General features: G+C 34.7%; 1 protein-coding gene across 1 annotated transcript; it reads left to right on the forward strand.

Moving 5' to 3' along the window:
• Positions 1–17,143: 17,143 nt before the first annotated feature.
• On the forward strand, positions 17,144–17,593 carry LOC140858211 (uncharacterized). Its single transcript, XM_073258737.1, has 2 exons — positions 17,144–17,390; positions 17,523–17,593. Exons 1-2 carry the CDS (start codon positions 17,144–17,146, stop codon positions 17,591–17,593), a joined length of 318 nt encoding a protein of 105 aa, XP_073114838.1.
• Positions 17,594–26,045: the final 8,452 nt, after the last annotated feature.

Genomic DNA, 26,045 nt, shown 5'->3' on the forward strand with positions numbered 1-26,045 from the left:
TTATAAGCTAGACTAGAAATTCTTTTAGATTAACATAACTTATTTCTTTCATCAAGAAAGTACAATCATAGTGAAGTAATTATTTTAACTTGAATTTATCTTTATCTCAAAAGAGTTTTAATTGTTCATAATTATCATGTTATTTACCTTAAATTATTTGTAATGATAAATATTGCAAGTGGGATACATTAAATCCCTAATATTTAGGGATAAATATAATATTATAATGATGTCATATTTATAAAAGTAAGATGTTACCTCCCCCTCTCCTCTTATTTTACAATATAATCTGGGGTAGAGTATAAAATTTTTAATAAGTTTGAAATTTCATATTGGAAACTACAAATAATTGTTTAAAATTGTGGTTAATAAAATATATAATATCATTTAACATGTCCGCATGTGCATATTGCTATAAGGAGATTTTGATTTTGAGATCTTATAACCAATCAAAGAAGCCAGAAAACATTGACATATCACTATTTTACCTAAAAATCGCGTGTGTTCTAAGGTAGTGCTTCCACCACTTCAAAGCAATGATCCAATTTTGTTTTCCAAATTCAACCATTAATTTAAGAGATTCCAATATCATAATTACTTAAAATGTTTCAACTACCACAAAGCAATCTTTCCTTGTCTTTATAATCTAACCACCTAATCAAAGAGATTCTCATACCATCATCACCAAAGAATCTAATATTTGCCATTCCAGCAAATACTTGGGCCTTCCTTTTCTTCTTAAAGCCACGCAGATTTCAGCATAAGGACATTGTTTTTTTTTTTTTTTTTTCCTGAGGCAAAGCACAAGGACATTGTAACATGGTCCAACTAGCATCACGCACCGACAATGCTTATGGTAATATATAGAAGCATAAAATTTTTCTAAACGTATCCTATCTGCCTAATCCAACACAACCCTATCAAAATTGACTTGAGGTTTCATATCTGCATCTCAATTGCTGACTGCCTTGTGGTTTAGATTGGGTCTTATTTATGATTGTGTTCAATTTAAACTTTACCTCTGCTTTTGGAATTATCTCTAGTTTCTGTCTTTTTAATTTTTTCCTTTTTTACAGAAGCACCTTTAGATCTTGTCACACTTAATGTGTTGGATCTTCCCTGCAGCACTCAAACAAAAATTTTGACTCTCTCTTTTTTTTTCTAATACTGACACTGGTGTCATTATAAGCCTTTGGAGACAGGATAGTATATTGATGAAAAAATTAATTACTTATTAAGACCTCATTCAAACAGATCAAAAGTTGCACCACATTCATCCATTAGAAGAGCATAAGATAAACTGGCGAGTGCTCTTTCTTGAAAAAAAACTCCTGCATCTTTCTTGAAAGGAACTTCTTGGTGCATGCAGTGCCATACAAAATCCTTGGTACCTTCAAACCGTGAGGAAACCCAAGTACAGGAAAGACTCTACAGAGCCACAGAAAATTAACATCCACCAATGCTGACCCCTCATGGAATCTTGTACCAAGTCCTCTCCTTTTCTTTATTATCCCCCCTGTAAATAATTTAATTGATTAATAAAATAGACAAAGTGCCTTACATCCTCCGTTACCTTTTTTTAAAAGAAATTGCACCACATTCAAAATTGGCGATGCCCTTGTTAAACATCTGTGTTTGAACTTCATATTATATTTTTATAAAAATAGTGGTCATGAAGTTAAATGGCAGGTAAGGTGAAAGCAGCAGAAAATTGGTGAGAAAAAAAAAAAAAAAAAACAAAGCCAGCCTATGGCGCTAGCACATGCACTTAATTATCATAACATTATGTAGCTTTTCTTACAGATATGGCAGGAAATGGTTGGTGCAGTTCACAGTACTATGCCACATTAGTTCAATTAACCAAGCAAAGATATGATTGGGGCGCCAAAGATTTTTCTTTCTTTTTTTTTGGTTACATGTGTACGATACACTCGTACAATCTCTAACATGTCAAAAGAATTAATTGTTTTAATAAAGGTTTAAATACTACCAGCATTTAGAATATCAACGTCATATAACTATTATGTGAGAAGGGAAACTAAAACAACTCTTATATTCTCTTTTCTCTCATTATTAAATAGAGATCTCATGGCTATTCCCATCTCCACTCAAATGCTTTTTATGGGTCAAGCTATAGCTTTTCTTAGCGAACACGGCGTTAGCTAGAAAGCTAATCCATTCGGCGATCCCTCCAACGAGACCAAGCGTCTAGCCGATGGCATCAAAGGAGTAGAAAGAACGCGACATAAACTATTTCTTATAGCTGGATCGGAGGCTTCCAGCTTTAGATTTCATGTCGAAAGGAAAAGAAATGGAAAGGCCCATAGTTTGAGGCTGGTGATTTCGCGCACACGGGTTGGGGAACATGTGCCGTGTGCTCCGTGCCAGGTTTTTTGTCTTTATTTCTACGAAGTTGGACCCGTCCTACCATCATAATTTAAAGCCGCCGTGTAGACCACACGTATCAGTTCCATTCTTCCACGTTGGAAGATGTGAAACTTGACGTGATTTGGGTCCGAATTCTATCCAACATGTGAATGGTGATCCCCATCCGTATCTGTCATCTTTTTTTAATTGATGAGACCTTTTTTTTTTTAATTCCTTTCTGTTTTTTGTTTTTTATTTTTTTTTAGGTATGAAGTAATGACTTCATTCACTAAGCCAGGGTACAGAATAGACATCCGGAACAAAGAAAAAAAAAGGTAATCCCGGAGCATAAGGCGGGCACAGATACAATGGAGTAGAGATAGTTTTAAGGTAAGTAACATTATAGCAGTGAAGCAAGCTGAATGATATACTTGGACAGGTAACTGGTTCTGGAGTGAGGTACAAGTGATTAACTCTCCATGAACCAGAGGCGATTATGAAAAAAAGAGCTATTTTCTTTGAATAAAGTTTTATACCTTAGATGCAACTGCTTCAGTTAGTAAAGATCAAGCATCACCGATCTAAGCTCGAGTAATTATTTTGATCAAGCTTGTTCGTCTTCTCCTCACACCACCCAAAAATAACAATAATTAGATTAAAAAAGAAAAGCTGAGAGAATCTACAACTAGATTCAAAACTGAAATGTTTGCTCCCAAGCATGGAGCTAGCTTGATTTTGAAAGATCAAATAAGGTTTATTGGAGACAACTCCCAGCCTCAGATGCAATATAGCTAGAATTTAGTGGTTGGAAATTTGTCAGAACAGACATTATATCCAATCAACTTTGGGATGGTCCTGCGGAGTGGACCCTCTAATTGGCTAGTGGCGACAGCTTAACATAAAGAAGGTTACTATGTGCAACCAAGAAGAGGTTATGAGCCCAGCTCGGGTAGGTCATGGAGTTGGCACGTTCCACTCATTTTCTCAAGTTGGCGCAGACCCCACACGGCTGGGTGACTTGTTTGAGTCCCACCTGGATCCAACCGGTCCCCAGCACCATGGTCGTCGGTAATGCGAGGGACCCATATCTTTCACTTTCCCAATGGTGGGCAGCATTTAGAGAGAAAATCTTATGAATCTTTGGGTACTCCTTTTGTGTCTTGTTGCTGCTCCAATGGTAGCACAAGCCACGAAAGAATAAGGACTGGACCACCTAACTCAAGTAAAAGTTTAAGACCACCAACCATTGGAAACCTTCGTTATGGTAGCCAACTCAACTGAGGAGGCCACCTAAGATTGTGACATCTTTGCTCTCGTATCATGCCGGAAAACGTTGCGGGGGGATGCGACAAGAGTGTTAATGGGTGCTAGCTACGTGCATAGGCGAGGTCCCCCAACATGCTCTTCTAATCCATCTTAAATTCCTGTTGAGGGCTCGCAAATGAATCCAGAAAATGGTGGTAAACAACCAGTCTTGACTCAAATAGGTGGAAGGGATTTAGAATTGGAACTGTGATGGTAACCTTGCCACTAAACTTTTTATATGTTTACTGATGGAAAAATTACATCAACATCTTTGCAAGTTTTCATAAGTTACATTTATATCTCAAAAATTTTAATTTCTTTAATTAAGTCTCAAAACTTAAGTTTTGGTTGCAATATAGCCCGCTCGTCCTTCACAGTAAGAATCCATAAACATGTGATTGTTACATTATATGAGTTTAGATACAAAATTTCTTCAATATCCTTATTAGCTAGATTAGAAAGATAGTTATATTTTGATGGAAATGAAAATACGAGGATGTATTAGTCATTTCATACTTATGATTCAATGTGCCAGAGCTTGAGTAAACGTCTATGCCTCATTGCAGTCAACATGTAACTTTTGGGATCTAACTAAAAAAATTGAAATATTTAAGATATAAGTACAAATCATGAAAAATTAAAAAGTATCTCTGTAATATTTTTTAAATGATAAAGATAATGATATATGGTAGTAGTGGTGAAAGTGATGATCATTTTGTTGATGAGTGCATTGGAGATTCTGATGTACTCATTATTTTTTTTCTCCAAATAAATACAATATCATTTTCCTAATGTGAACATGAGGCGTCAACTATAGAGTGGGCCGGAGAAGCTAGGTTGGTTGCTTAGTCCTAATTATAATTTATGGCACCTAGATCCAAGCTCATATTTAATAATAACAATTTATGTTTATTGATTTTCTTGTCGACAACATCGTAAAATGGGGCCTAATTAAATTATAGGATAATTAAGTAGGTGAGTCTTTTTTTAAAAAAAAAATATTGGACAAAAATGATACTTGTCACGAGGATTTTTCAAAAAAAATCTCCCATGAAAAAATTTCAAACAACAAACATACAACTCCAATTTTGCTTCCTTTTACGTTAAACACTATACAAGAAGTAGAGTTCACCAAAAGAAAAAAAAAAAAAAAAAAAAAAAAAAGTAGAGAGCGGTGCAGTGGTGCAACTACAAAAGAAATATTGACTCATGCATGTGATTTCTCTTTTCTTTTCTATTGGATGAAAGTGATTTCTCCAAGTCATAATAGCAATAGTTACAATATGCAGTTTGTTTATCGCATTCCATGTTTCTTCGGTACCATTATAACATAATGATCAGGTGTGACAGCCACTTCAAGACCGTACCAAGCCGTCCAATCAATTATTTGATTGGTGCAGGCTCCTTTTCAAATGGATGCAGTAATCTTTAGATAGTGCTTGATGATGGAGACCCAATAGTTAAACTTAGAGTTTCAATTTCCAATCATTTAATGTAAAGATAGTCGCCTCTATTACATTCCCAGGTTAGTTTCAATCTTAACCTTCCAAGGTTGTACCTTTTTCCCTTTTTTGTGGGATAGGTGGTGGGGTGTGGGAGGGGGGGGTGGGGGGTTTGGTGGGGGGTGGGGTGAAGATAGGACCTCCCAACTTTATCCGTACAAAGGATAAGACCAGGAATTAGGTCCTCATACAAATGAGATCCTCTAGAGTTGTGACAAAATATTTATGTATCAACCAGGATTTCGAAGAACAAAGAACACTTCATGATTGGAAATGAAGAATGACTGATCTAACCAGGATTTATAGCCTGGGTTGGTTTTTAGCGGCCTCGGTCTAGGCCGTGCGCATCCACTTGTAGCCTCTATAAGAAGATCAGGCCCAAAATTTGTCGATAAAAAGCCTCTCTCAAACCTGGGTATATCACAAGAGAAATCCTTTGTGCACCGCGAGTGGTGGAGAATGCACGCACCCCAGCGATGATTGGCTCACTTGCAGAATCGTAGCACGGCGTATGAAAAAAAAAAAAATTTTTTTTCGATTCCGCACATGAGTCAATCATCATGGGCGATGCACGCCGTTCTGTATTATCTGTAGTGCACAAAAAATTTCTCGTATCACAAACTCTCGTTATGGTTATGCAATGAGGCCAATAGTATGGGCCAGCCCAACTAAATCCCGTGGGTACATGGTTGAAATTTGCCATAAAATATCCCAAGGAGCTAAAACTCAACTAAAATGGAAAACAATTCAAGAACTGTCTAATGGGGCAATCAAACCTATTTGGGGCCTGTCTCGATATTCTCAGGGGATTGGGCTAACAATCCTATAGGGATCATCAATGCCATGATCAATGTTATCACACATGCATTACTTTTGGTAAACCAATCTAATTTTGCCGAGACAAGTGCAACCGTGCAATGAGCAATGTAATGGTCAGCATTCTACGGCTAAGGTTGACTTTGGTTGTAGCTTTGTAATGGCCCACTAAGAAAACCAGTCCTGGGTACTCATGGATATGGTCTAGCCCAGTCTATATAAGCCTATTTCTAATTGGTTGTATTGGGCTTATTCAATGATCCAATAGGATTTTCAATCCATCTATCCAAACAGGTCCTTAGACTCATTTCACTACTAGGTTAGTTTAAAACTGTGTCCACCATACACAAGATGGTATCTACGATAGTTTGAAATTTCCCCTCCTACGTCAACAGGTGCTATTATTAGATCATATACTTCTTTTTTTCCCCGCGGCGAAAAGGCTCAGCCCTTCAGATATGAATACAGATGGGGTTCCTTGGGTTCAGAAGCTTGGACCGGGAGCCCTATAGAGGAGAACCCAATTATGAGATTTGTCCACAAGCTTAGGCACCTCCGCAGATAGGTAGGGGTTGTATCTTTCCTGCAAAAGTATGAATCATCTTCCTTGACGTGAATCAACCGATGGATCATGCAAACATCACTTTAAGATTTGTGCAAACATCACATTAAGATTTGTGCAACCTTGCAAAATTACATCAACTGGGTGAGTTAAGAATAAAAGATAGATTCATCAATATAGATGCCTACATAAAGAAAAAAAGTATATCCAATTGCCAAACTTTGTTATATAACAAACAAGTAATCATTTATGGCAAATAATTCAACAATAATATTACATGTATGGACAGCTACATTTTGACATTTTATGACCTATTATTATTTAGAAAGCTAATTATTGAATCAAAGCATTGCTTAGTTGTAATATTCATTGCATGTATGCCTTTCTAAATTATTTCTTACTGTATGTATATCTCATTGAAAATTTACTATTTGCATATACATCATGATTATGTTTTTTATTTTGTATATGTATCCACTAAGGGTAGTTCAGTCATTTTAAATTTAAATAGTTTATTTCTTAACGGCATTAAATAGCATGAGTAAAGAAGAAGAAAAGAAGAAAAAAGAGAAGAAGGAAGAAGATATACATGAAAAATATGAATTTTATGAGGACATACATACAAATATCGATTTTATGGAGTATTTATATAATTTTATATATTGAAGAGGATATATATGTAAAAAAATTTTAAACAAAATAAAAGTGCAATGAATGGTATTAGACAATTACAAAGGATAGCACGTGAATGGTAATATTATAAATTAAAGATGAAAAGGATGGGTATCTATAATGAAATTAATGAAGTTGGTGGAGGACATATTTTGCAATATATACCCTATTCTACATAGTATGGATGAAGAGATAAATGTTGATATAAATGATGAAAATATTTATGGAAATAATTTTGATCGCATTCTTTATGAAGGGATGTAATGGTTGATGTATCAAGAGTGCATCCAATTATTGATGATTCTTATCATGAGTAAAGAAAATCATAAGGAAAAGAAAAGAAGCAAGGGGTAGAAATTGATATGTGAGGTTAATCTTGATATATTCGAAATTGATAATGATGAGTATTGTATTAACCATATTATTATTATTTTGCCTAAATGATGTGAACTTGGTGAATGTACACAATTCAATAATTGCCAAATAGGGTAATCAGCTTATTTGCAAATTAAATCTTTCCTAAATTAAAATTTTAAAACTTATAGTTTTTTCTTAATTCGTATAATGCCTGGTCTCCCTTAATTGTGGGGATCAAATCAATCTTCTCAAGTTATGAATGGCAATCTATATATTAATAAATCCACTATATCTTTGTCGAATAATCAAATTATATGAAATTAAATCAGCAATTTTTTAATGAATATTATTATTTACGATAGCGTGCCCATATATATTTAGAATGGCATATCACAATAATCAAATTATATGAAATTAAATCAGCAAATTATTTTATGAATATTATTATTTACTATAACATGCTCATATATATTTAGAATAGCATATCACGTTGATTCAATTGATAACTGAAGCCATAAATAGTAGTCTATGTATTGTCTGCATAAGTTAAGGAAACTTACCATCTTTACAGAAAAAGTCATATATTGTATAAAATTAAAAATAAAGCCTTCAAAAATTTTCTTTTTCCCAGAGTTATTAGGCTTCATCCTGCTCATGATTTCTCAAGGACAAGTAGTGATGGAGTGTAAGGGTGTCCAAGTGATCCTTGTAGTAGCTGCCATTCTAGTCCTGCTCGTTGGGCAAAGCTCGGCATCAAAAAGCGTAGACGAGTGTTACACCAAATGCAAATTTTGGGGTAACCCGGGCTGGTGGTGGAAAGCCAAGTGCGAATATGATTGTAAAGGTCACGAGTTTTCTGCAGATAATTAGGCTGACTCTGGTTGTAGCTTTGCATGTGGGAAGTCCTCCTGTAGCCAACTTGATCCAGGTGAGATCAAATTTATATTACGTAGTACTATTGATGCCATTATGAGCCACTTGTTCGTTAAGCATAGACTCTATCAATTGCATCGCTTAACTATCTTTGATGCTTGATGACGGAGGGAAAAGATGCGGGGGCCTGCTTGTCGACATGCTCGAAGTGAGGAAGTCTTTGTGACGCAGGCCTACATCACTGGAGATCTAGGTAAGACGATGAGAATAAGCTCTTGAATTTTGATGGAGGGAGAGCATTTGCACAGAAATAGATCATGACAAGCTTTTGCTGATTAATTACTTGTATTAGAATGAAATTTTCTACTTTGAAATATGCATGGCAAAATTTATGAAAACTAAGTAAAGCAGATCCCTTGGTTACTTTGAAGTTTTTGTTAATGTTTGTAGGGTAAAAAGTAAAAAATTCTTTGTATTTTATCCAGTTTTGCAAATACCCCTGTATCTTTAATGTGAACAATGTCAACCCTATACTTTATAGATTATTGTAATATCCCTCACCGATCCTCTAATTTGAGGGCAAGCTCACCACTGGGGCTATATGGTATATTATTTGAAGTTAAATGACTGATATCATTTTATTGGATTATTTTAAAATAAAATAGAATGTGATATGAACTTAAAATAGTCTAATGACTAAAATATCCAAACTCCAACATTAACTATCCCTTTTCCCAACTCTCCTCCCCATTGACAGCCGTACAACCCTCGGCCTATGAAGGAATGAGAGGGAGAGAAAAAATAAAATGAAGAGAGAAGAAAAAGGGGAGGATGGGGATGATGGCATAGGGGTTATTTTGGCACCCTCTATTTTATACTATTAGTTTTGGCTCTGTTAGCTTCTGTTTAGAATATTTTTGGTGCTCAACAGATTCTATATCCTTTTCCCTTCTCTCTCTCCCTTCCCCGGCCCTTTCCCACTCCGACCAAAATCGTTCTCTGCTTGAATCTTTGTTCTCTGTTTAAAATCTCACTAGAAGCTAACTTTTTCTTATTTTTTTTAGAATAAATTATAGAAACATCCCCTCAATTTTAGTTCAATTTTACTTATACCCTTTCGACTTTAAAATATATCGAACTAGTACTTAAAATTTTTGAGATGTTCCATATGGTCCTACCATTGATCTCTATTAATAGAATGATATTATTATTTTATAAAATGATCAAATGACCCTATCTCTATCTCTTTCTCCTTCTCTTCCTTCTCCAATTGCTCTTTTTCTCCACCTTCAATGCCGACGTCTCTCCTCCCTCCTTCCCCATCCTTCTTTTCCTTCTCATCCTCTCTTCTCTTTCTCCTCCTCCAAATCTGCTTATGAGTCTTCTTCTTCCATAGTAACTCCCTCTATCTCCATCCATTCCTCATCGACAATCTCTCATACCCCTCCTCCTTTTTTTCCTCACCTACTTCTCCTCCTCTTCTTGCAAGCTTACTTGTGAGCCCTCTCTCTCCATGGTAGCTTCCTCCATCTCCATCCACCTCGTCGGCTAACCCTCCTTTTCTTTCTCTTCTCTCACTTCTTCTCCTCTTCCTCCTTCAAGTCCACCTATATCCCTCTCCATAGTAGCTCCAACCGTCCCTTTCTCATTGCGACCTCTCTTATTCACCTCCTCTTCTTCCTCGTCATCTATATTTTCTTCTTATCCTCTTCTTCCAAGCTCAGCCACAACCCTTCCTTCTTCCTCCTCTTTCTCTTCATCTGCTTCTCCTCCTCCTTTTCTTCCAAGCCCACTCATGATCCCTTTTTCTCCATAGTGGCTCGCTCCATCTCCACCCTTTCTTACTGCTAGCCCTTCCATCTCTCTCTTCTCCTTTCTCCCAACGTATTTCTCCTCATCATCTTCCTCCTCTAAACCCACCTATTTATGCTCTCCCTCCCTTTCCTCCTAACTCCTCCTCCTCTTCCTCCAATCCCACCTAGGAGGCTTTTGGTACCGTCCTCCCTTTCTATGCCGACCTCCATGATTCCATCCTCCGTTTCCATAGAACTCCCTCTACCTCCACCTCTTCCTTGTCAATGATTCATTCAATATGCAAAGGATATTTTATCTATTAAAATAGAAAATAAATGTCGTTTGTTGGTAAGTAAACGGTAGAACCACATTGAAATATTTTAAAAATTTGAAGGGCTAGCTTGATGTATTTTAAAGTTGATAGAGTGTAAGTAAAATTGGACTAAAACTGAGAGAGTATTTCTGTAATTTATCATTTTTTTATACTTATTTATGTCTTAGCTATTTTTTTACTTTGACTTAAAATATGGTATTTGTATATGTTTGATGTAGGGGTATGGATGGGTCAGGTTAAACTGGATCATTAGTGATCCTAATTGGACCCAAATTTCTTGATCAAGTTTTGATATTAGATCCAGATCTAGCCTAATAGAATATAGGTTAGGTCGGATCCATGATCAATTTTTTTGGCCCAATATATCATTCGGATTGGATTGGATCGGGTGCATATATAACCTGGCCCCAATCAAAAAATGCGGATCCGATTCGGATCTGGACCGGATCTGAATCAATATAAAAATGGTTAGCTTTGTGGTTAGCCCTTGGATTGGTGGAACCTTTTTACTGTTGTATTTGTATGCTAAGTGTTCACATATTAATTATGTGCACAACTATTTATCCATTCATAATTGTAATCTTACAGCTTTTTTTAAGATTTGAGATCATGTGATTCTTATAAATGAATCTATATTTTTGTTCTAGTCTTTGTATACAACTCAGCTTCTACGTTTGGTTTATCTCTAGAATCTCTTTTTTTTTTTTTTTGAAAAAAATTATAGCTCACATAATTCATCTGTTGCACCAAAGACTATCTATCATTTTTTCATCCTTACTCAAAGGTTCAAATCTACATAAAAGAATATTTTTTTAGATCTAATCATGGTTAGACTAGAGGAAAAAAAGGAGAAAAAATATATAAAATTTTTTAGAGATGAAAATTAGTTCTGAAAATTAAAAAAAAATATAAAAAAAATCATGGTTACCATATTTTTTCAGATCTAATCATGATTAAACTTGAAAAAAATTAGAAAAAATATGCAAAACTTTCCATATCTGAAAAATATAAGAAAAAATGGAAAATAAATCATGGTTAGTAGGTTAGATTAGGAAAAAAATCTTTTTAAGACTAGATTTTTTGGATCTAAAAAAATCTAGCATTGGAGAAAAAGAAAAGTAGTGATCAAATAGAGAAGAAGATAAAGCATCAAAAGGAGAAGATGATCTCAAGATGCAAATTTCTTTTCCTCAGAGGAAGTCAGGAAAGAGGAGGGCTAGATGAGGCTTTCTTTCCATGAATGGGAGGTAGGGAGGAGGTGCAGGGGGGTAGCCGTAGATGGAGATGGTAGCCATAGGTGGATGTGGAGGAAGATAAATAGAGTGGCGAAGGAGGAGCTAGCCAGGCGAGGACATGACGATGAGGATAGAGCTAAACAAGGGAAGATGTAAGAGTAAAAATCAGTCATGACATATCTTAAGATGAAGATCTAGGGTTTCGCTATTTTTGAGAAGGGTATACCTTGAGATGAAGCAAGGACCACACCAAAGTTGTCGCCTTGCCAGCCACCGAAGTTTCTAGAGAGAAGAGAGATCCGAGAGCGAAGTGGCATTTATCTGGGTTGGGGTTCGGCCATTTGGGTAAATACTGACTAGTCAGTTATCTGGTTCGAGTCCTATACAATATTTTTGGATCCAATATTGGGTTCGGATCGAATCGGATCAATTATCTTAAGATCCAAATAAATCCAATAATCTTCATAGGTTGGATCGGGTTGGGTTGGATTGGGTCCAAGTTCAATAGATCTAGATCTGATCCGAAAAATGGAATGGATCTAATTTTAGCACCCAACCTAGCTCCATGGATTCTTTAAAATGGTTCAGTTGGATCTAAGCAGATCGGGTCGGGTCGGATCATGGGTCGACCTACCCTATTTGCAGTCTTAGTTTAATGTTAAGTGGTAACAAGATTCATATCGAGTTTGAATTAGTGCCAAACTGCTAGTACATCAGATGCCCTAAGACCAATTCAAATTAAAATTAGCAAATTAGATCCTCCATTTTCATGAAGTGCGCTGTAATGATCTGAGCTCTTTGCCTTATATTTGAGTGGTATAATTTGTGCAAGCACGAGCTATCGAGTCATTTGTTCACTTAGGTAGCGTTTGGTGATCCAAATGAGATCACCACGGTGATCTAAGATCATTGATGATCCGAATCCTGTGGTGATATGATCATTAGTGATCTAAGATCATCATATTTGGTTGGCCATAGTTCGGTGATTAAAGATCTTCGGATATCCATGAGTAACCTATTTGGTATTCTATTAAAAATATAAAATTATTGATTATATAATACCAAAATTATCCATAATATATTTCATAAAAATATATTTATTAATCATATATAATTTATTATAAATAAAGTATTACTATATTTATTAATATATTAATAATTAATAAATTTTATAAAAATATATTTATTAATTTTATAAATTATAAATCTTATAAAAATATTTAAATTATTATTATAGAATTAATATTTTTATTTATACTTATAATACATTATTTATTAATACAAATATTTACTTTGATTAAAAAATAAGGCAAATAGGAGTAATATGATTAATAATATATTTAATAATATATTAAAATATAATATATATCATAAATATAATATACAACATCAAATATAATATAATATAATATCATAGATATAATATTGATATAATATATTAATGATATATTGATATATCATTTTTTTACTAGATTGAGGATATTTTTATCTTTATATTTTAGCCTAAGATCACTGCCTCGGAGTGATCTTTGATTCCTAACCTCGAGGACAGATATCCCATCATTCGACTAAATAAATATAATAATAATTAATAGATTCTATAAAAATATATTTACTAGTCCTATAAATTATAAATTCTATAAAAATATTTAAATTATTATTATAGAATTAATATTTTTATTTATACTTATAATACATTATTTATTAATATAAATATTTACTTTGATTAGAAAATAAGGCAAATAGGAGTAATATGATTAATAATATATTTAATAATATATTATAATATAATATATATCATAAATATAATATATAATATCAAATATAGTATAATATCATATATATAATATTGATATAATATATTAATGATATATTGATATATCAATTTTTTTTGCTAGATTGAGGACATTTTTATCCTTATATTTCAGTCTAAAATTACTGTTTAGGAGTGATCTTAGATTCCTAACCTCGAGGATAGATATCCCATCATTGAATTGGGAAGTGATTTGAGAAGTGAGGGTGATTTGAAATCACTGCCATGTAGGATCATTATAGTGCAACTAAATACAGTGATTTTATCACCACCATCCACCCATATTATTTCTGATTTTAGGTAGATCATCTCGTACCAAATGCCTCCTTAGATTATATCAACTGGATTCATTATTAGCTTCTATGCTTCACAGTATAGGGGAAGGATATGGGAACCCTGGCTACGAGCTTAAAGAATTGCACCAAATGGACAAAGTTTCCATGAATGCAATATGATACCTGCCTACAACGTGAAACATCTAGAGGGATGATAAGAGGATGCTCCAGGCTTTCCTCCGAGCGAGAGCATTGGAAGGGCGAGGTGATGGCAGAATTCATGAAATCTGTTTGTTACCATGGTTCAGGTTCATCTCAATCAATTTATGCTTGTTTATAATCTCTCTCCACATGACAAAAGATGGAAATAAGTTTCATGCTACAGGACCTAAATGGAATGTTTGTCTACAATTTGAGGTTAAACGTGTAATTTACTTAAAGTTTGAGGTAGCTCCAGCATCCCTGACTCTCCGTATCGGGGCTAGTCCAAAATTCATATGACCAAAGGAGACTATTTGCATCTACCAAAAAAAGTGGGAAAAATAATTTGTGATAGTTCCTATAGCATAAAAGGTGTTATTGTACTTGTTATGGAGGGAGCGAAACTTTAGTCCCACATCGATTGTTCAGTCAGATCATCTTGCTTTATAAAACTTTGAAACCCTCCATTTCCTGCGAAATATGATCTCGAGGGACAAAATCATACGGATGGGGCCATTTTATGCCCACGTGGCTACGAGATTCCTTACAAAAGAATTAAAACTAATTGGTATTTGTGTAAGTTTAAGCAGTAACAAGACTCATATCAAGTTTGAACCAGTGCCAGCTGCGGTGTCCCAAGACCAATTGGATAACAAGATCATCCCTTTGCACGAAGTGCGGTCTAATGATTTGAGCTCTTTGCCTTGTATATATTTGAGTGGTATAATTTGTGCAAGCACGAGCCATCTTTTCATTTAGCTCATATTAACCGGATTCCTTATTAGCTTCAATGCTTCGTTGTAGAGGGAAAGGATATAATTGGAACCTCTACCTGCACGCTCAAAGAGCTGCACCAAACTTACAAAGTCTCCATGCATGAATGCAATATAGTACATGCCAGTATCATGAAATATCTAGAGGGATGATGAGAATAAGCTCTAGGCTTTCCTACAAGCCAGGGAATTTGAAGGGTGACTGCAGAATTCATGGAAATCAAATCAACTAGATCTGTTTGTTACCTTGATTCAAGTTCATCTCAATCAATTTATGCTTGTTTATAATCTCTTAAGCTTCATGCTACACGACCTAAGCGGAGTGTTTGTGCACAATTTGTGGTGACACATTTAATTTACCCGAAGTTTGAGGTAGCTTCAGCGTCTATGATGCAATGTACCAGAGCTAGTTCAAAATTCATATTATCAAAGGAGACTATTTGCATCTACGAAGAAAAGGGGGGAAAATATTTATGTGCATGTTAGCTTTGCACTTGTTTCTAAAACCTGCATTCCGGGAGCTCAGGACATGTTAGCTTGACACTTGTTCCTTCTAGATTGTGGTACTATATTTTTTAAAAAATAAAAAATAAATATTTTTTTTGGAAGCCATTTGATATTAATTATTACATTGAAGTTGGATGATTTGGGTTTTCAAATTGAATTTGAAAACTTCAACCATTAAAGTAGAATGATTTCAGTTTTATATATTATTCTTTGGCCGGTTACCAATTAAATTTTAAAACTTCAGCAATTATAGTAGAATGATTTCATTTTTATATTTTTTAAATGTTATTTATTCACCAAAGCAAAAGAAAAAGAAAATATTTAAACATCAAAAAATATTTAATTGAGATACTCCAATCAGCCTATGAACAAAGCAAGGCCGAATCAACAAGGGCTCAACTTTAGTTCTTCTTGCTCACAATTATCCTTCATATTATTTATACCTTTTGCAATTCATTTTCATCAATAGGATACCAAAACATATAATCTTTGCTAAAGAATGTGCTATTTAAAGAGCTTCTCACCTCGCAAGTAGTGAGTTTGTGATGCTCTCCAAAAAGAACATGCTTGCTAAGAAGGACCTCTACCATATTTACAAAAAAAAAAAAATCAGGAGATTCATGTCCCAACCTCTACCAATAAAACCTCTATAATTAGGACCTTCCGAAACTGCTTCTTTAGTTTTCATTATTTCTTGTGTGAATGTTTGGCGTGGTAAATTATATCATATAAATAGCAAAATTACAAAAAAATATAAGTTATTTAGGGTTAATTCCTAAACATAAAATAAATTTGAAAATTATGAATTTTCTAGTATGGCTAAAATTACTAGAAAAGTTATTAAAAATATCGAGCATGGTTTTAGATTATTAAAACTCATTCATACTAATATTTGTGAATTTGAAGGTACATTGACATGCGGTGGTAATTAGCATTTTCTAACTTTTATCAATGACCTTTTGAAATATTCATGTGTTTGTCTGATGAAACATAAAAGTGAATAGCAACCTATATATTAACAAATTAGGTTAATTACTTTTTTGGTCATTGACCTATAACAGATTGCAATAAAATGATCACTGACCTATAACATGTAACAAAATGATCACCGATCGATTTTAATTTTATAACAAAATGATTACTGACCTATAACGTGTAACAAAATGGTAATCGATCAATTTTAATTTTATAACAAAATGATCATTCTAGCTAATTCTGTCTGTTAGGCTAAGAATATAACAGAGTGATCATTTTGTTATAAAATTGAAATTAATCGATAACCATTTTATTACATGTTATAGATCAGTAATTATTTTATTATAAAATTGAAATTGATCGATGACCATTTTGTTATATGTTATAGACTAGTGACCATTTTGTTACAATCTTTTATAGGTCAGAGACCAAAAAAATAATTAACCCTAACAAATTCAATATCTTTGCCAAACAATCAAATTATATGAAATTCAATCAACAAATTTTTGTAATAAATATTTTCTTATTTACCATACGATCCGGTATCTATTTAGAATAGGATATCATCAGGAGATGTTTGAGATAACCCAAGCTATAAATAATTGCCTATAAATTGTCGCGATCACCTAAGGTAACTTGCCATATTTACAAAAAAAATAAATAAATATTCAGGAGATTCATGCCCTAACCTCTACCAATAAAACCTCTACAAATAGGACCTTCAGAAACTGCTTTTTTCCGAGTTAGGCTTCATCCAACTGATTTCTCACATACCAGTAGCAATGGAGTGTAGGGGTGTCAAGACGATCTTAGCAGTAGCTGCCATTCTAGTCTTCCTCGTTGGGGAAAGCTCGGCATCAAAATGTTACGATAAATGTTATGCCGATTGCAGGTCTCACCCGGATAACCCATCTTGGTGGTGCAAATACCACTGCACTCTTGATTGTCTCATTCCTGCTGCTCAGGCTCCAAGAGTTGACTCTCACTGTAGCTTTGCATGCGCCAAGTCCTGTGGCCAACGTGATCCAGGTGAGATCTAAATTGTATTCTCTGGTATTCTCCCTTATGTGGTATTATTGATGCTACTATTAAGAGCCACTTGTTCGTTGAGCATAGATTATATTGGTTGCATCTCTAATTGTCTTGGATGCTTGATGACAGGGCAAAATGACATGGGGGCCTGCTTGTCCGCATGCTCCAAGAGCTGCACCAAAGTGAGGAAGTCTCTGTGATGGAGACCTACATCATGGGGGATCCGGGAGAGACGAAAAGGATTAATCTCTTGGCTTTCTATAGAGGCAGAGGATATGGAAAGATGCAGATAATGATAATCTTTGGATCAATTGTAATAAAATAAGGATGCCCTCCTTGTTTGAATGATGCATGACATGATTGATCAAAAATAAATAATGCAAATCTCTTTGTTATCAAGATTCGATCGGACAAAGAAAGAATTCTTTCAACTCGCTCAACGAAAGAAACAAATCCTTCAACTCGCTCAACGAAAATCTCTTTATAGAAATTTAGAAAAGATTAAAAAAAAAATCAGTAATAGGGTTTACATCCTATTTCCTTCATTGATCCTCCACATTATATGCTGAGAAAAATAGCCTCTATTTATAATAGTACTTAGTCCTCTATTGCACAATTCGAATAGGATTATCCTCCGAGTCTGAATCGGACTAGATTGCTAAAAATAAATATACTTAGCAAAAATAATTACAAAAAAAAGAATTCTATAAGAGATAGATCCTGACTCTTGTATCAACTTTGTCTTCTATATATCATTCTGTCCAATTCTTCACGAATTGAAATATATGCTTGATCAAGTTCTTTCTAAAAAAAAAAAAAATAGTTTGACCAGCCTATTTCGAGATGTAGACAATGAAATTTTGTGTATATTCAACATTAAGTGGTAACAAGATTCACATTAGGTTTGAACAAATGCCAGTTAAGGGTGAAAGTAATCGGATAATATCAATACAGATCTATTTTCACATCTGAATATCTTTGAATATAGATAGAAACTTAAGCATCCTATTAATATGTGTATCTACATCCATAAAAAAAAAATAGATAAATGGAGATGGATACACAACTGCCCAATCCTATTCGAATATCCAATTCTATCTGTAATCCTATTTAATTTTATATAATACTTATAAATTTTTAATAAAAATAAATGATCATATTAAAATGTTATTAATTTGATTTTTGATCCACTTAGCAATATCTATGATTCTGCGATTATAAAATTAATCTAACTTATATCCATATTTATATCTATATTTTTATTATCTGGTTTAGATCCATATCCATTTAAATTGAACATGGATTTGATTTTTTGCATCTAACTAATATCAATATCTATATTCACCAAATAAAATAAATATAGATATGGATGTACTAATTTTTAATACATCTATATTTTTTGCTTCTAACTTTTAGTTTGATCAGCCTATTTCGAGATGTAGAGGATAGAATTTTAGTCTATATTAAACCCCTATGGGTTTGGCTCTAAATCATAGATTTCAAAAAGTTAGCTAATTTAAAAAAATAAAAATCATCTCAATTAGATATCTTATAACCAAGTTATAACCCTAAAGTGTAGATCATGATATGGCTTCTGATGTGATAAATCTTATTTCTAGATCCTATCCAATCCTACTCATCATAATCAAAGTGGTCCACATCGAGCCCACTTATACTTCTGCATCTTATTTTCAGGTATTCTATAACTTTTTTTTATGCTTGTTTGCATCTTTGTGATCTCTCACCGCTTAATAAGAGACGTGGACTTGAATTTTTTTTAGGTCATATACTAAATTTTAAAACTTCAACCATTAAAGCAAAATGATTTCAATTTTATATCTTATCAACCAATTACAAATTCAATTTTAAAACTTTAGCCATGTAGGATAATTTTTAGCTTTATATTTTTAAAATCTCATTCATTGGCCGATTATAAATATAAAAAAAAGAAAAATTATTTATGCATTAAAATGTTCTTTAATTGAGATGCTTATCATTAATATATAAATTAAGCAAGGCTAGATAAATAAGAGTTAATTAGCATCCTATTTATAATTGATCTTCCACACCATATACTGAGGAAAATAACCTCTATTTATAATAGTACTTAGTCCTCTATTACTGCAAACAAGGCAAACAGAGAAAGCTAAAATGAAGAAAAAATTATCTTCATATTTCTTGATTGAAAAATTAATGAGGAGGTTTCTTTTTTATACAAATGAAAAGGACTATCTAGAATTCAAAAGAATGATCTAGAATGCTAGCTAAGCTGTACAGATTAAGAAAGGATTCATAGCAAATCTTTCCCTTTTCTTACCAGCTAAAATAAGTAAGTAGATCAGCTGGATAACAAATCTTTGACGCCCTTTTGAGTAAGTAGACCAAGTGGATAACAAATCTTGGTTGTCCTTTTTTTTGCTAGCTAAAATAGATGGATATTGTTGTCCTTTTCTTGCTAGCTAAAATAAGTAAGTGGATAACAAATCTTCATCTCCCCCTCAAGCTGGAGGCTGGTGAAGATCAACCAGACCAAGCTTGGACAATATGAATGTAAAGGCAGCAGCAGATAAAAATTTAGTGAATACATCTGCCAATTGAAGATGAGATGGAGTGTGAATAGTTTGAAGAAACCCGTTGTTTATATGATCCCGAACAACATGACAATCTATTTCGATATGTTTTGTACGTTCATGGAACGTCGGGTTGTTATTGATGTGAATGGCAGCTTGATTGTCACAATGCAATGGAATGGGAGTATAGAGGGAAATCTGAAAATCTTGAAGAAGAAATAAAATCCACTTGAGCTCACAAGCTGTGCTGGCCATGCTTCTATATTCGACCTCAGCTGAAGAACGACTCACGGTCGTTTGTTTCTTTGATTTCCATGAGATAAGAGCAGAGCTCAAAAAGATACAAAATTTCATGATTGATCTACAGCTTGTTGGACATGCTGCCCAGTCAGCATCGCAATAAGCTTGAAGCTTGAATGATGATGCTGCTGGAAAAAATACTCCCTTGGAAGGACATCCTCGTAAGTATTTGAGAACTTGTACAACAGCTTGCCAGTGAGGAATCCTTGGTGATTGAAGGAATTGACTGAGTTGTTGAACAGAGTATGTAATGTCTGGTCTAGTCAGACTTAAGTATAATAATTTTCCAACAACTTTTCGGTACTTTTCTGGATCTGGCATTAAATCTCCCATATTTGGTGATAAACGAAGAGCTTTTGCCATGAAAAAAGGGGCATGTTTAGCATTAGAAAGCCCAACGTCTTGTAGCATGTCAAGTATATACTTGCGTTGGCTGATAAACAAACTTTCTGATGATCGAGCAAGCTCAATACCTAAGAAGTATTTAACATATCCCATGTCTTTAATGGTGAACTCAGCATCAAGAAACTTCTTAGTGGAAAAAATGGAATGCTCATTTGTACCGGTGATAAGGACATCGTCAACATAAACAAGAAGAGCTTGAAAATCATCTCCAGAGGATTTGATGAATAGGCAATGATCAGAAGATGACTAAGTGAAACCGAACTCCTTGAGTTTGCTTGTAAACTGTTTGTTCTATTGACGCCCCGCCTGTTTCAATCCATAAAGGGATTTAATAAGCTTACACACCTGACCATTGCATGCCTTTGTATAACCCTCCGGCGGTATCATATAAAGATCTTCGTCAATGAAACCATGAAGGTACATATTATTGATATCAATTTGATGAATAGGCCATTGTTTGGCTGAAGCATTGGCAAGAAAAATGCGCACCATAACTATTTTAGCAACCGGCGAAAAACTGTCTATATAATCAATTCCTTCAATCTGGTTATAGCCCTTAGCTACCAGTCGGGCCTTGAATCTATCTACTGTGCCATCCGGCTTATACTTTATATGATATACCCATTTCGAAGCTATGGATCTTTTTCCTGCTGGAAGTTCAGTCAACTGCTATGTATTATTGCGCGCTCGAGGGCATCCAATTCTTGATTCATGCCTTGAACCCACTGGACATCATTCTTAGCTTGATGATAAGAAGATGGTTCCTTGACACTTGATACATTAGCAATAAAAGTAAGATAATCATGATTAAAGGTAGGAGCAGAAATGAAATGGTTATGGGGAAAAGATGTACCTGCAGAACCATTTTGATTAGGAGGTAAAACTATTGGTAAAGAATTGTCATGTATAGTTTGTGCTACAAAATCTTGTAGCCAAGCTGGTTTTGAGACCGTCCTTGTACTTCTACGAAAAGGTGTAATAAGAGGTACAATAGGTGGTGTAGGACATGACTCTTGATGAGGTGATGGTGGTGGACACTCAACTGGAACATTGAAAATAGGGTTGAAAAAATTATTTTGTGTAGTCACAGATATGATGGGTACAGGAATTGTGGATGAAGGATATTGACTAGATGATGAAATGGAAGGCTCATGTTTATAAGGAAAAATGGACTCGTGGAAGACTACATCTCTTGACATAAATACTGTGTGTGATTTGATATCATAGACCTTATATGCTTTGTACCCAGATGCATATCCAAGAAACAGACATTTTATAGCTCGTGGTTCAAATTTTGTTTTGTGTGGCTTGGTGTTGGTGGCAAAACATAAACAACCAAAGACTCTAAGGTGTTTATAATCTGGTAATTTATGATATAAAACTTCGAAGGATGTTTTCCAATTTAAAACCGAGGAAGGTAATCTATTTATTAAGTAGATAGCTGTAAGTATGGCTTCACCCCAAAATTGTTTAGGTAGATGGGAATGAAATAAGAGTGCTCGAGCTACCTGTAACATATGCTTGTGCTTTCTCTCAACCACTCCATTTTGTTGAGGTGTGTGAGGACAAGATTTTTGGTGAAGGATCCCTCGGTCTTGGAACATAGATTGGCAAGAGGCATTGATGAATTTCGAGCCATTATCCGTGCGAATGAATTGCACTTATTTCTGGAATTGTGTTTCTGTTAAATTCAAAAATATAGTGAGGTGAGATAGGGTTTGGGTTTTATCTCTCATTAGGTAAGCCCAAGTTGTTCTACTAAAGTCATCTACAATGGTTAGAATAAATCTTGCTCCAGTGATTGTATGAATATGATATGATCCCCATAAGTCTACATGTATCAATTCAAACACAGTTTTACTAGAAATTGTACTGATTGGAAAAGATAATCGCTGCTGTTTTGATAAAGGACAAACTTCACAAGGTAGAGAATCTTTAATAGAAATATTGATATTTGAGATTTTGAACAATGTAGACTTGGATACATAACCTAAACGTTCATGCCATAGAGCACAAGAGTTTGTGACAGACTGAACATTATTGCAACTTTTATGAAAAACAAACTGTGAAGGAGTGTGTGTGAATGATGAAGAATCAAGCTTGTATAAACCAGCATATTCTTTTCCAATAGCAATTATCTCCTTAGTCCAATGGTCCTGCAAAGTACAATGAGAAGGAAAAAAATAAACCATAGTATTAGTAGATTGTAGAAGTTTACTGACTGAAAGAAGACTGTACTTGAAAGAGGGCACATACAACACATCTGTGAGAGTTATTTTCGGATGTAAAGAAATAGTGCCTATACATGTGACATTTTGTTTGGTCCCATCGGGTAAGTATATGGGTGAGGGGTTAGGTGGTTTATGTAGTTGAGAAAATATTTGTATATTTGAGCATATGTGGCTGGTTGCACCTGTATCAACTATCCAGGTACCAATATTCTCATTACCTTTGCTAAGAAGACACCAATGAGGTTCATTACCTGCAAAGTTCGAATAATTGACAGTGTTTGGCTCCATGGTCACCTTCCCTTTCATATACTTTGCTATTTCTTGCTGAATTACGGTGGATAGATTAGCGCTCCGATCACTTGGCTGAGATGGAGGATTGAGTGGATCATCATCCATAGGGGTTTCATAAACTCGTGCTGTGTATGCCTAATTCTGTTGATTAGCACATTTTTGCTTCAGCTCCTTGTACTAATCTGGGTAGCCGTGTAGTTTAAAACATGTGTCACGCATATGATCTTGTACCTTACAATGGGTACAAAATCGATCCTCCTTTCTAGCAAAGTCACGCTTTTTGTTGCTACTAGAATTCTGACTTTTTTGAATATTAGCCTCTTTTGTACCTTCAGCCTTCAATCCTTTAACCATCATTGCCCTGGCGTGATCCATCGAATTTGAAGTAGAGAGAACTTCACGCTGTTTTTTAACACGAAGCACCATAGAATATGCTTTATTCACGGCGGGTAATGGATCGAGCAGCAAGATCTTGTTGCAGACATGATCGTAGCTATCATTCAAACCCATAAGAAATTGTATCAACCTATCTTCATTCTCAATACTTGCAAAAGTTTTTACAACCCCACATGTACAGATCGAAAAATTCCTCAAGCAAGATAACTCATCCCAAAGCTTTTTCAGCTTTGTAAAATATACCATCACCGATATATTTTCTTGAGAGAACGAGCTAATTTCTTGTCTAATTTGGTAAAGCAACGGACCATTGCTTTCACCAAATCTTTGTTCAAGTTCATTCCAGAGTTCACATGCAGTAGTTACATAGAGAAATGCCTCTACTAGATCTTTAGAGATAGAGTTCAAAATCCATGACAGCACCATGCTATCGACTCGTTGCCATTTCTCAAACAATGGTGATTCAACATCAGGCATAACACATTTTTCATTTATAAAGCCAAGTTTATCCTTAGCCTTGAGTGCGATCTTTATCGATTGACTCCATGACAAGTAATTCAATCTAGTTAAGGGAGCGCTTACCAGGAGCAAGCCCGGATGATCAGAATTCGGAAGGTTGTAAGGATCGCCGGTAGGAACTCTGTCGATCTGAACACTGGACTGAGCTACTTCTTCCATGAGTTTTAATCATCACAAAACTTAGAATATTCTAGACCACAATGATCGTGGCTCTGATACCATGCAAACAAGGCAAACAGAGAAAGCTAAAATGAAGAAAAAATTATCTTCATATTTTTTGATTGAAAAATTAATGAGGAGGTTCCCTTTTTTATACAAATGAAAAGGACTATCTAGAATTCAAAAGAATGATCTAGAATGCTAGCTAAGCTGTACAGATTAAGAAAGGATTCATAGCAAATCTTTCCCTTTTCTTGCCAGCTAAAATAAGTAAGTAGATCAGCTGGATAACAAATCTTTGACATCCTTTTGAGTAAGTAGACCAAGTGGATAACAAATCTTGGTTGCCCTTTTTTTTGCTAGCTAAAATAGATGGATATTGTTGTCCTTTTCTTGCTAGCTAAAATAGGTAAGTGGATAACAAATCTTCAATTACACAATTCAGATATGATTATTCTCCTAGTTTGAATTAGACTAGATTGCCAAAAATAAATATGATTAGCAAAAATAATTATAAAAAGTTAGAATCCTGTAAGAGATAGATCCAAACTTCTATATCAATTTTGTCTTCTATATATCATTCTACTTAATTCTTTACGAATTGAAATATATGCTCGATCAAATTCTTTCTCAAAAAGAAAAAAAAAATTAGTTTGACCAGCCTATTTTAGGATGTAGATGATGGAATTTTGTGTATATTCAACGTTAAGTGGTAACAAGATTCACATAAGGTTTGAACAAGCACTAGTTAAGGATGAAAGTAGATCGGATAATATCGATACAGATCTATTTTAATATCTGAATATCTTTAAATATGGATAGAAACTTATGCATCCTATTAATATCTGTATCCATATCCATAAAAAAATAGATATATGGAGATAGATACATAACTATCCGATCCTATCTGAATATTCTATTTAATTTTATATAATATTTATAAATTTTTAATGAAAATAAATGATCATATTAAAATACTATTATTTTGATTTCTGATCCACTGAGCAGTATCTTTGATTTTGTGATTATAAAATTTAATTATCTGACTTATATCCATATTTATATCTATATTTTTATTATCTTATTTACATACATATCCATTTAAATTGAACATGGATTTTATTTTTTGCATCTAACTAACATCAATATCTATATTCATCAAATAAAATAAATATGGATATGGATGTACTAATATCCGATCCACATCAAATTCGATTTCAACTTTAGAGCTACCACACTAGATGAAGGGTGCCAAGACCAATTCAAATTAAAATTGGACAATTAGATCCTTAAATGTTAGGATTTGATGCCTCAAGATTCAGCCCATATTGAGCCTACAGCGAGGTTCGCGATGAAAAATGGAGTCCAACGAGACCAAGATCACTCAAAACGGAGCTCAGATGGAGGAGATACGAGCTTTTGAAATCGGTACGAGATTTGAGGCGGCGGAGGACCACCGGCGACCGGCGGCGCGGCTGTAGGCGGCAGCGCACGGGACGTGCGACCCAGGCCCGCACGGGATGCGCGGCCCAGTCCGCGTGCAGGCCCGTGCGTGGGTGTGGCCCAGGCCCGCGTGGGCGGGCCGGCCCAGGCCAGGCGGCCTGCCTGGCCCTTTACCCCGGGCGGTCCACGGCTGGGCCTGTAGACCGTACGGGCATTTTCCACACGTTTCGCATGGTCCACAGCACTATTCTGTGGACCGATCGCGATCAGAGGGCATGGGTTGATCTATTTTTTGATCCGACGGTTCAGAACCTGATTTGGGTTGATTATAGACTCTT

The sequence above is a fragment of the Elaeis guineensis genome, chromosome 5, assembly GCF_000442705.2.
Source record: "Elaeis guineensis isolate ETL-2024a chromosome 5, EG11, whole genome shotgun sequence".
NCBI lineage: Eukaryota > Viridiplantae > Streptophyta > Magnoliopsida > Arecales > Arecaceae > Elaeis > Elaeis guineensis.

Excerpts from the sequence above, each read along its gene's own strand:
- LOC140858211 (XM_073258737.1), top strand. The coding sequence starts at position 17,144 with ATGGAGTGTAGGGGTGTCAAGACGATCTTAGCAGTAGCTGCCATTCTA. Across the intron at positions 17,391-17,522 it reads CTGTGGCCAACGTGATCCAG|GGCAAAATGACATGGGGGCC; the intron begins GTGAGATCTAAA and ends GCTTGATGACAG.